Genomic DNA, 12,665 nt, shown 5'->3' with positions numbered 1-12,665 from the left:
AATGTGGCCAGATCGTTTGATGTGTTTTCTCTTTTTCTCCATTCAAACAGGGAGAAGGCTCTGTACATCCAGGAAGGTTTGTGAAGGGCCTCCTGGTATCTGTATTCAAACGATTTAAAATTCAAATACAGCAGGGAGAATGGTCAGAAGACCCACTTCGGGGTGGCGTGTCAGTGGGATTGGTGGGGGAGAGATCAGTCTGGGGGCTCCGCAGATGCCATGGGAATGGCCTCATGGTACACTGGGGACCTGAGATTCCAAAACTGGTCAGAGATGCCCAAGCCCAGTCAATCACGGCCCAGCAGCAGGGCAGCTAAGGGGCCATGGGGGCTGTGCCCTACCAGTGCGGACAGAGGCACAGTCACCTCAGGGCACTTGAATGCCACAGCCTGAGTACCCTTGTACAGGGAGAGGAAAAGGAGATGAGCAACGGGCATCTCAAACTTAACATGCTCAGATTCAGGAACTCCAGGTCTTCCCCACCATCTGCTTCAGCCCCATTTCCCCATCAAACAATGGCATCTTTATTCTTCCAGATCCTCAGGCCAAAACCTTGGAGCATCTTTCAATCCTTTTTCTCTTACACTGTACACCCAATCCATTTGCAAATCCAGAGGGTCTACTTTCAAAATACATCCAGAATAAAATCACTGCGCCCCACTTCCACTGCGCCCACCTGTGCCATTGTCATCTCTCCCGGACTGTTGAAATAGACTTCTGGCTGGCCTCTGCGTTCTGCCCTTGTTCCCTGGAGTTTATTCTCATTATGGCAGCCGGGTTTCGCCTGCTAAAATGTAAGCTGACATGTGCCCAAAATTCTCCAGTGGATCCCAGCTCACTCGGTAAAGGCCAAAGTCCTTACCACATCCTACAAGTCCCTACCTGGCCTCTCTCACTCACCATGTATTCACCAAACCAGGCTCTTCGCTGTTCCTTAAAAACCCCAGCCATGATCCTGCCTCAGTGCCTTTGCACTGGCTGCTCCCTTTGCTTAGAAAACTCTTTCCCCAGGCATTTGAAGGATCTGTCCCTGCGGCTCTTTTAGGTCTTTAGTCAAATGTCTCTTGCTCAAAGAGGTCTTTCCTGGCTGCTGTATGAGCCTGGTGGCACCTCGCCGTCCACCCCCAATCTACCTTCCTTCCCTGCTTTTTCTTATAGCACTGACGACATACTACGCATCTTGCCATTTTGTTTCTGTCTGCCTCTTCTCACTAGACGGTCAGCTTTGGGAGGATAAAAACCTTGTTTTGGTTTCCTATTATATTCGCAGCAACCAGAACAGTGCTGATGCCAAGTAGGTGTGTAATAAATATTTGTTGCACCACCTTTTATTTGCTCTCCCTTTGTCCCCATCTCACTCCTGCAGCCCTTGGTTGCATCCCCTCTGCCCTCAAATGATGCAATCATCACATCAGCTTTGGCTCAGGCTCTGTCTTCTGAGGACCCCTGGCAACTATAGTAACTTCCTGGAGGTCACAGAGCTAGTAAGACAGATCTAGGATTCAGACCTAGGCAGTCCCACTCCAGTGCTGCATAGCTACTACTACTATTATTACTACTACTTCTTGGAGCATTACAAAGGCTCTAGGCAAGCTAATGCAGTTTAAAAAGGGCACATTCTCTACAGTCTCTACCACTCTAAAGCCAATTGGCTTCGCTTCGGCCCTGGCAAAAGTATTATTTGTTGGAACTATTTGTTGGAAAGATAGTGTAATTTCTGGTTGTCAAAACCACAAACACACACAAAAATAAGTATTATCAATGAAATGGTCAGTTCAAGAAATTTATATTCAAAAATTTTCTTAAGAATACATATAATTTTACAAGATCATTCATCATAGCACCAAGCCTAATATTCCTTAATAGAAAACAGTCAAATAACAAATACTCCAGTTAATTTCCCACAGGTATAAATTATGCAAATAGCCATTTATATCTTAATTTACAGTAATCAATAAATAGGACGGCACATTCGTATATTTTTTACAAAGATTTTTTTTTTTTTACAAAGCTACAGCTATGTATATCCTAAATAGACAAAAATAATCCTTGTACTACAAAATAACATTTCATTTATCTCAATAGTTTTCTTAGAGCTCTCAGTAAAAACTTTCAGACATAGTCAATTAAGCCCTGCACAATAGGGAAACATTAAATCTGCTCGATAGACCAGACTCCCCCAAAATAAAACAATGATCACCACCCACTACAATATGGTCTGAACAATCTCCTGTCTCCAAGTTTAGTAGTTTGTCCTGAGGATGTACAGTAAGGAACGACCATTTTTCCATGTTCACAATTTGTCTTTGGCGGATAGTATCAGCACCACTGTGAGTGACATAGGCAGCATCTTATGGTGCAATTTCAAGGGCAGAGGGCACGTGTCCCCTGCACCACATTCCCTCCCCGCAGCTACCGTCCCTACCCCAGGGACATTCTACACAAACACGCCAGCCTTTGGCTTAAGGGATCCTTGTTGGAATGCAAATGGCTCCAATTCTGAGTAGAATTTCAGGAGCCTTTTTGAGTCGTTACTCGGGAAGGGGAAAAGAGGAGGGATGGGAAGATCTAGTCCTGTACAGCTATTTATTCCTGCAGTTGAACTTTTGAATTTAAAAGAAATTCCCTTAGGAAACTGTCTCAGATGCTGACGTAATTTAAGGAGACCAATTTAGTTCTAACAGCCCTAGGAAGCAGATTTCCCAGGTTCTACTTCAAACATTCATCCGAAACCTTTAACATTCAGACTACCTTCTGTTTGACCAAACTCTTCCCAAAGGCACCTTTCTCAGATACTAAAGCCAAGAAGCACTGCCCTAAGCTTTGGGGTTATATACAGAGGTACACTTGCTTTAAGCAAATAGGCCACTTATTGAGATAAATAAAAACTACCTTTGTAACCTTTGGATTTTTAAACCTAGAAAGGACTTTTAAAAGAAATCTTCCCACTTCCAACCCAGAGGGGTAAATTCAAGGCATCTGCAGGTGAGCCAGAGCTAGGACGTGGGTTCTCCATACCCATACCAGTGTTGGCCTACTTTGGACAATGTCAACTCTCCAGAGAACAGGCACTCCTAGAGTGTCCTTTAAAAAAGTGTCTAAATACTTGCATGACATTTAGCAATACTGGCATTCTGGCACAGCATGGGCTTGTAGAGAATACACACCTATTGATTTTTGCTGGGGCTAAAGGAAGTGGTAGCTATTGCAAACAGAATACAAGTATCAAATGACATTTTGCTATTTTGTTTTTTGTAACAATGCAAAAATCACTACTTTTAAGCTTAAAATACAGGAAAAAGAATAATCCCTGCCTCAGAGACCAACCAGTTATGAATTCATCCAAGTAATTCATGGTCTCTACTTCTCCATTTTAATTACACTGTCCTCAGGCCTTCTCTACTTTTCTTTTTGAAGGAGAAAGCCCAATTTCCTACTCTGAGAAGTACATGTTAGAGGTGCAGAGATGAGCAGCTGGGGGCAGGATGTATAGTTAATTGGAGGTCCTGAAGAACTGTCTTTGATGTTGGACACTGAGATTTTACTGCAAAAGACCCTTTCAAGGCGGCCATTTTGGTTGCGCATTTGCAACTGCAGTGAAGTTTAGAGTGTTTGAAAATAAGAGTCCTATGTTCCCGGTTCTGCTACTTACTAGTTCACGCTATGACCTTGTTATTTTTCTGTCCTGTGCTTTAGCTTCCTTTCCGAAATAAACACCTCCCACGATTGTTCTAAGGGTCAAGTGAGTTAATGAGTAAACAATGGCTTAAACTTCCTCTTGCAAAAAGGCCTGAGTTAGATTTGAGACAGGGTAGCTCGGAAAAAAGTAATGGATTGGAGAGAGGTTGGAAGAAGCTATGGTAAACTGAGGGTTAGGGAAAGAGGTATAGTCAACGCTTGCTTCAAGAGGAAGGAAATAGAGAAAAGGGGCTGCTGGGCATCCTACAACTTCATAAACTTTCAAGAAAAGTATTTTTCATTCAACAAATATGTGCTGAATGCCTATAATGCACAGAAACTCAGAAGTTAGTTTGCCAAGATCACCCAGAGATCTGGTGACAGAGCTGGGATTCCAATCTAAATCTGACTGACTCCCAAACCTGACTTCTTTCTCTAGCCCACAATACCTCCCAGAGAAGGCAGTGATTAAAATGAAAACAAAAAAAAGGGTTCCTTTAAAGAGAACACTGGTAGATGAAGCTAGTCTTGACATCTGAGTGTCAGGGATTTAAACAAATTAGCAGTGCGACTGAGGCCGTGGATTGTTGAGGCATGTGTATATTTAAAAACAACTTGGTCAAACAGCACAAAATACTGGTTGTCTTTTTCCCATAGACAAGAATGTTTTTTGGCATGTTGCTCCAGCCCTGGCTGGGAGGAACTGCTTGCTTGATGTGTTCTCATCAAGGTTCTCAGAACAAGTTCTAAACACAAAGAAGCCAGTATTCCCAGCATTGTGGGGTCTGGCAATTGCAGAACACTCAGCTTAGAAACTCTGATAACTTTTGTGGGCTCTCGGGGAACCAGCAGCTCTGAGTCTCCAGGCTTTTGACCCACACCTAACCAAGCTCACCCCATGCCCTGTCTCACACACAATGGTAGAGAAATGACAAGATCTGAAGGTCACTGTAGGGCTCTTTAAAAAAATGAGAGTGAAGGCCAGGCACAGTGGCTCATGCCTATAATCCCAGTATTTTGGGAGGCCAAGGCAGGAGGATCACTTGAGGCCAGGAGTTTGAGACCAGCCTGAGCAACAGTGAGACCTGTATCTATAAAAGATAAAAAATTAGGTGGGCGTGGTGGCATGCACCTGTAGTACCACTACTTGGGAGGCTGAGGCAGGAGGATTGCCTGAGCCCAGGAGTTTCACGCTGCAGTGAGCTGTGATCACACCACTGCACTCCAGCCTCGGTGATAGTGTAAGATGCTGTCTCTTAAAAAAAAATCAGAGTGAAGAGGGCAGATGCTAACGTGGAGCCCAAAGATACAGGTGTCTGCACACAATGGAAATGGAACCTGTGCAAAGTCCATTCAAAGTCCGTGCACCAGGCTCACTTCCATGAGGTGCTGACTGCTGTTCTCCCAGGAAATGCCTGATGAGAGCAAGGCGCAATATCTGTGGCACTCAAGGGGATGCTTGTGTCTCATGTTTGGCTCTCCCACGCTGGCTGTTAGGGAAAAAGAGCCATAGCAATTTTCAGCAAAGAAGCACGATAACGCCCACGCCAGCTCCCAGCCTCCCACCACCCAACCCAGGTCCTGGACCTTGTCATTAGGGCGGCCCCCTCACCAGTTGGATGGGACAGAACAACCTGCTATGTGGTGATGGTTCCAGATGGCAGCTGCTGGCCCAAGACGTTAAATCTTCCCCAAATGCTGTGTCAGCAGTGATTATGCAATGTCGGGGAAGGAGAAATAACACACCTGGGCCTCGCAGGGCTTTGTGCAGTCTCATTTCCTGGCTGAGAAGGTCCCGAGATATCAGGCTGACTGGAAGCTCCCACACAGCCCATTTCTGGGACCTGAGGGCACAAGGCTCCACAGAGCAATACCGGCGGGGAATGCAGTGGAGACCCCCAGGAAGGTGTCTCCAAGCAGAAGGGAGAGAGAGGCCGTGTCTCAAAACTCCAAAGGCTTCTGAAGTCCTTCTGGAGAGTTAAGAAAATCGGAGCTCATGTGAAAGCATTCTCATCATACAACTGCCTTCCAATGGCATGACCACAGGAGAACAGCTCCTCACCAAAGCAGCCATGATGGATTCTGACATTTTCGTAAGACACATCTGTACTTGCTAATTCTGACTTTTGTTGGAGAGATGAGCTCCATGGTGTTCTGAGTCCCTAGCGATGGTGGGTAGGGAGGTTAGCTTCAGCAGCTGAGGCTGTGCTTTTGTAGTAAACTTAACTGGGAATGAAGATGGCTATCTGGAGGTCATCAACTAGCAGGGCGACTAGTCGTTTCCTCTTTCTAATCTTCAGTTTTTCATCTCTTAAATGAGGCACTGAACGCTTACATAATTCCTGAGGTTTTTGAACAGTCTATGACTTACAGAGATCAACTACACAGGCTGCTCCCAGTGCGTCTGCCTTCCCTCTGTTCCATCCTGACAAAGAGCAGGCATGCACTGCATGGGAAGAGGGTGGGGTGAACTATGCTGAACCTCAGAAATGGAGAAGCCCATGTTCTGGGTGCTGCCCAAGGGGCAGCGAGAGTGTCCGGCTTCCAAGCCTTGGTGGGAGAACATCTCCCCACAAAGGTGAGGTCTGACCAGGAAGCCCCGACCACCTGATCATCAACTATGGCAAGATACAAACTTCGACGAGGAAATGTTGGCCACGTTCAACAGAGAATCCGCGCTGTTTGCTGGCAAACACCTGTGTGGACTACTTGTTTATTTTTGAGACAGGGTCTCGCTCTGTCACTCAGGCTGGAGTGAAATAGCAGGATCATAGCTCACAGTAACCTTGAAGTCCTGGGCTCGAACAATTCTCCTGCCTCATCGTCCTGAGTAGCTGGGACTATAAGTGTATGCAACCATTAATTTAAATTTAACTTTTTGTAGAGATGGAGTCTTGCTATGTTGTGCAGGCTGGTCTTGAATTCCTGGCCTCAAGCGATCCTCCTGCCTTGGCCTCCCAAAGGGCTGGGATTATAGGTGTGAGCCACTACTGTGCCTAGCCAGTTTTCTGTTTCTTAAATGAAGCAAGGGTGGTAAAGAAAACCTAGAACCCAGACCACCACATAGACTATATCTTTGGGGAGGCAGGAGATCTAAGATCATTTACTGACAATAGGCAGCAAAACCAGGGGGAAGGAAGGAAGGTAATAACTAATCATGGCATTCAAGCAGAGCTTAGCCATGCTATTTAACCCTCTCCTGCACTTGGCACAGCATTACACAAAATCACTTAGCAGACCACAGCTCAACAAGATGAATGTTGCTACAGTCCCAGCTGGACTCAGGGCACATTCACAAACCAGTCAGAGCAGCAAGGCCCCTAAGCAACCAGTGAGAAAACTCAAATTGGGTTTATGGATCAAGGTGGTATACTGAACACATGAGCCCGTTTCTTCCCTCATGAAACCCCATGAAAATAGGAGCAGAGCAATGAAAGTTATATTAATACAACCATGAACACAGAGGGATACAGAAGAGAACAGTAAGCAAGAGCTAGCAAACTATTTATGCAGGAATGGAACTGATGGAGAAGTGAGCATGGTAGGGGATCCTAAAACCACATGCTTGCAGAGGGGAGGCCACACAGTGGTTAGCAGAGATGCCCTGTGGCCTCCAGGAGAGGCTTGGGGATTGGAATGGGAGGGATGGGGTGAGACATGGGGCTGAAGACCAGGGCATTTATTGGCTCTGATGTCCCCTGTCCTTCCCATGCAGCCAGATGACCACTGTGCTCCTACTCCATGGAGAAATCAGAGCAGCTCCGACTCAAGGACACCGGGCACAGCAAAGGTGGAAGCAACTTAATGAAAGTCTAAATACTTACAGGTGATGAGGCTGCCTGCTCAGCGGTCAGGACTCGGGCACACTGAGTATAGACCAGGGTCTCTGGATATGACCCTAAAGTTTGTGCATTGCACAGAGGCACCTGGCTAAAGAGGGCAATTAGGAGTTAAAATCTAGCCTTTTCATTGTTCCTCAAGCATTGTCCAAGCTCAGGGCTGGGTATGTCTGGAGGAAGGGGCAAAAGGTGTCCTCCGCCAGTCAAGCCAAGTGCTCATGGGGGCTTCTGCCCAGATGGGACACCGTTTTTGAAACCACATGAGGGCTCAGCGTAGGCTAAAAGCCCTGTGTATACCCCTGTTTCCCAGGAAGGAGAGTAGTGGGAATATCTCTAAAGAAACAGAATGAGCCCCAGAGAAAACACCTGCAAATATTGACAGGCAGCATTCTCCAATGATGAGTCCAGTTGCCCACCTGGTGACCCTAGTGGAAAAGCTCACCAGCTGGCACACAAACTTCCAATCAGCTTTTGGAGGCCTCACTCTTAAACACGAACAGATCCACAGGATCACCAGATATTTGAGAAAAATTTACAACGTGAAAGATAGAGACTGAGACCAGCAAAATAAAGAGAACTCAGAGAAAATGAGGGCAACACAGGGAGCAGAAAAGAACTTCCCCTCAGACCACGATCAGTAACGTCCACAGAGAGACAAAATCTGCATCCACGCATCAAGAGCTGGACACTAGAAAACAAAGACAGGATAATGACCAAAGGTTTTGTTAATTTGGAAAATAAAAATTCAATAAAACCTTCAGATTGGGAAGATAAAAATGAATAATTCTTCCTGAAAGCAGCAGAAACATAGATGAAAAATAGAAAAGATAAAAAATATTAGAGCATCAGCCTGGGGGTAGGGAGGGTCTAACATTGAAATAATAGGTGGTCCAGGAAGAAAGAATGTAAGTAATCACAAGAAAATTTAAGAAATTTCCCATGAAGGCCCAGCACAAGGTTTAACACCCAGGATACAACACCATCATGACAGTTCAGAACACCAAGGATAAAGAGATCTTAAATGTTTCCAGGAAGGGTGGATAAAAAAACCTAAGTCACATATTTTAAGGTATGGGAATCAGAATGGCATCAGAAATCTCAACCAGCACGCTTGGGAGGGGCTAGGGAAGGGTATTATTTTCCACCTGTCATTCTATGCTCAGCCACATTTCTGTTAAGGGCAGAATACAGACATCTTAAGTCATGCAAAAATCACAAAATATTTACAACCATATTTACTTCCCATGTTCTCCTCCTCAGGAAGTTATTAAAGAATGTGCCACACCAAAAAAAAAAATAAAATAAAGAGAGAGAATAGCAAATTAAGAGGGACATTTGGAGGAGAAAGGACATGTAACCATAACACACTGCTGGGCTTGGGAGTCAACAATCCTTAAGTGCTCCAGTTAATGTCAACACCTAATAGAAATGTACTAAATGATGTGATCTAGCTATACTGGAAAACCAAAGCATGGTATGGTAAGAGTGAAATCCTCCTCTACTGTGACAGCAAGCCAATAGATGTTTCTAAATTAAAAAATAAAGTGTAAGCACGTTATGTAGAAATGCAAACATAAGGGAGTTGAAAGTGGTTACTTCTAACCAGCGAGACTTAGGGGACTGCTAGTTCTTGTTAAAAGCCTTATTGTATTTCTTTTAATTTAAAAAAAATTACAAGCAATGGGGTGGTTTGTCCTGCAGACTTCCACATCCATTTTCTATATCCAGCTTCTTCCATAGAAGCCTATACTCAAATGAGATTTTTTTTTCCTTTTCAAAAAATCAGTTGACTGCCAACCTGAACCAAATGACTTTCAGGCATCATGCCAGTAGATGTTTTAAACAATATTACAAGTTGTAATAGGTGAGAGAAGTATCCTGCAGAGGTTTTTCTGAACAAGGTCTAGACCCATAAAATGAAATGATTCACATTTGGGTTGGCTCTTCCCAGGCTCTTCGAGCATCTAATTTAGGCGAGGACTGCATGGTGCCCAGGGTTATAAACTATCACATAATCTTTATTATCTGTACCTTTGAGCTTTCATTGATGCCAGGGAGCTCATTAATTAGCTCATTTTCCATGGGGCTCTTGGCCTTCCAGATGGAATCACTCCAAGCTCCCAGCAGCTTTCTGCTTGGACGGCTGAAATTCTTTCAGGAGGGGAGACAGACTATAATCAGACTGGTTTAGAGGCCAGATTTTGGCTGTCATCGACTCAGATGTGCTATGTAAATTCTTTTGGCCATGCTGGAATTCTGTAAACTTGAAACCCAGCACTTGAAATGAGCAAGTCCTTGGCTAGCAAAGAAGGAAACGTGATTCCTGGAGTAACAGCGACGCTGGTATGTCAAATGACAAGCTGTTGCAGCTGTCAAGGGTGTTTCAGAAGGAATCAGGGATGAGCTTGAAGGTGAATAAGAATTCCTCATGGGAAAAATACAAGAACAAAACAAATGTCGATAGTTGGTCTAAAATTTTTGGTTTTGTTTGAATGTGGACATTTTAATCTAGTCATTTTATCTTTTTCTCAGGACACTGGTGTGCCCGGTGGAAGTTTCCTACAAGGGGTGACAGCTCTGGACAGGGCATCAGGTGCCTGTGTGCTCACTGCAAGTCTGCCCCTGGTTGGCTATATAATCTTGGTCAAGCTGCTCTGTATCTCTGGGTTCAGCTAGACAAGATGCTCATTGAGTCCCCTCCTGACTCATGTGTGATTTTATAAGGGTTGCCTGGTACATGCTTTCTGAAGGGGAGAGCAAGGGGAGGAGGAACCAATGCAGAGACTCGCCATGGACCTGAGTCTTGGCAGGAAGGAGAGAGCAGAGGGAGCCCGGGGCGGAGGAAGACTGGTGGCAGGGGTGCTAGAGACACCTCTTCTTTCACAAACCTCCTGTGCTGGCCTGCTCCCGGAGTGCTGTCCAGAAAGCCTCTTCAAGAAACCCATTACAAGTGACAAAGAATGCCCGTTCCAAGACATGCATTCTGAGGAAGGTGTGCACCAAAGCTTTCGTGGGCAGGAAGCTGCCCCACCACCCAGCTCCAGCACCGCTGGGAGCTGATTCCAGCCCCGCTGGGAGCTGATTCCAGCCCAGCTACTCCTCATGGCTTTTATAGGGCCCTGCTGGGCCCTGGCAATCTGGTTTGAAAATCATGGTTCTATCTCAATCCAATCAATGGAAAACTGAATTTCAAGTGCATCTGCCCTCAAACAAAAAACAAAACAAAAAAACAACAACAAAAAACCGGGGTGAAAAAGAGCACACACTGGCTCTCAACACGCTTTCACCTTCCTCTCTGGATTCTGCCATTCCTGGATGTGCTTGCACAGAGCCGGCTGCTCGGATTTCCCCTAGTGAATGCAACTAGTTACCAGACTGCAACAGGTACATGGATCCCAGCACCTTCTCTCAAACACCCACGCTTGGAGGAAAACGTGGCAGCTTTCTTCCCAGCTGGGGCTCGGCCTGGGGTACCCACCCTCTTTCTCTTCAAGCAGCCCTTCATCTGAGAGGTAAGAAACTGGAGTTCATCCAGCATGTGAACCTGCATGTGGGGTGTGCTAAGATCCAGGCGGGCTAATGATCACTAACAATGCTCCCTATCCAACCCAGCAAGGCACACAAGGACAAAACCCCACCTACGTATCCAGCTGCATGCCCGAGTTTTGAGTACACAGCCAAAGAAAAAAGCATGCTCAGGTCGTCCAGAAAAAAAAAAGAAACCTGAATAATAATAAAAAAAAAACCACAATAGCAAGAAAGGGGGTCTAAGTTTCCTCAGAGGTCCTCAACTGTCTGTGGAAGTGCCCCACTGGGAACCCAAAATAAAATGAAGTAACCCCGCCCCTGATCAGGGTCCTGTCTTTTTTATTATCCAGACACACGTATCAGAGCCTGTTAACATCCAGTTGTGGGAAGAGCAGCAAGCAGTACACCAGGAGCCACAGGAAGAGAATAAAATACATCGTATCTGGCTGCTGGACAAGCTGTGTCAGGGAGTCGCTCTGCGGGCTGTGGCTCCCCAGTGACATGGCTTCTCCTGAGCTGTTGGCCTTCCTACAGAAGAAGCACAGAGGAAAGGCAGTTACCAAGCGGGTTCCCAGGAAAGCGGACCCCACCCAGTGCTGCCCATCTCTCCCCGGCCCCCACTTCCCGCCTGAAGACCTGAAGGCTCCCCAGCACCGTGTCCAGGTAAGCCCCACACTGTGTGTACTGGCCCAAGGCAGTGGGTAGGGCCATCCAGGCAGCCCCTCGAGCTTTTGCACACACTCCGTTCATCTCCTTAACATCAGGTGGGAGGAGCTGGCAGCCCCATTCTGCAGATGGACACACTGAGGCTTTAGGGATGGAGTGACTTGCCCGAGGCCATGCAATTACTTGGCGACAGAGCTGGCGCCTAGGCCAGGTCTCCTGGGACACCTTTCTTGATGCCACAGTGCTCTCAAAGAGTGACACGGAGTTAGACACTGATCGCTCGCTGCTATTTGTTAGTAACGCATAGGTCATCTAAGGGATGAAGTGTCCCTAATAGCGGATCATTTAAATCATCTACCACAAAGAAACAAAGAAACAAAGACCTCTCCCATTCCCCACAGTTTTGTTTTGGCTTTGGAATGTTACCTTTAAAATAATTACTAGATTTGATTTCAGTCAGATTTAACTTCCTGCTTTTATTTTATAGGCGGTAGTGTTAAAATGTCATTTCAATTTTGCCTGGCGGATAATAGGGAAGCCCAGAAGGTTTTGCCTGGGGCTGGGGCCTCTGCTTGGAGCTGCATGTAGAGAAGCCTGCAGCGTAAGCTTCTTAGGGTGGTTTTGTGCCGTGTAATGGAGATTACGAGAGGCTAAAACCACTTGTCCCAGAACTATCTCCTGATAGCAGGAGCGAGGGGCAGGGTGGGATTAAACATCCGCCACCATCTACATACTGAATGATAAATACCCACATCATGATCTTCTTTAAAAAGCTGTCCACAGAAACAAGTTAAACTATATACTTTTTATAGAGACAGGGTCTCTCTGTGTTGCCCAGGCTAGTCTCAAACTCCTGGCCTCAAGCAGTCCTCCCTCCTTGGCCTCCCAAAGTGCTGGGATTACAGGCATGAGCCACCACACGCAGCCTAAACCATATTTTTTATTATAAAGGTA

The 12,665-nt window shown here is 45.8% G+C and overlaps 1 protein-coding gene across 4 annotated transcripts in view; it reads right to left on the bottom strand.

The window, feature by feature from the left end:
- Positions 1–11,367: 11,367 nt before the first annotated feature.
- The window catches only part of CLMN (calmin), a 125,887-nt gene continuing 124,589 nt past the window's right edge, over positions 11,368–12,665 (bottom strand). For 3 of the 4 annotated variants that reach the window (XM_055288285.2, XM_055288288.2, XM_063645494.1), the window contains one exon: positions 11,368–11,569. In XM_055288285.2, coding sequence (XP_055144260.1) covers positions 11,405–11,569 — 165 coding nt within the window. In that variant the 3' untranslated portion in view covers positions 11,368–11,404. Of the gene's footprint in view, positions 11,574–12,665 lie in introns of all 4 variants that reach the window. The other variant, XM_055288287.1, reaches the window with a different exon arrangement.

This window comes from Symphalangus syndactylus, chromosome 8 (assembly GCF_028878055.3).
Source record: "Symphalangus syndactylus isolate Jambi chromosome 8, NHGRI_mSymSyn1-v2.1_pri, whole genome shotgun sequence".
Taxonomy (NCBI): Eukaryota; Metazoa; Chordata; class Mammalia; order Primates; family Hylobatidae; genus Symphalangus; species Symphalangus syndactylus.
Note: the sequence above shows the minus strand (reverse complement) of the source record. Positions and strands in the feature narration are given on the sequence as shown.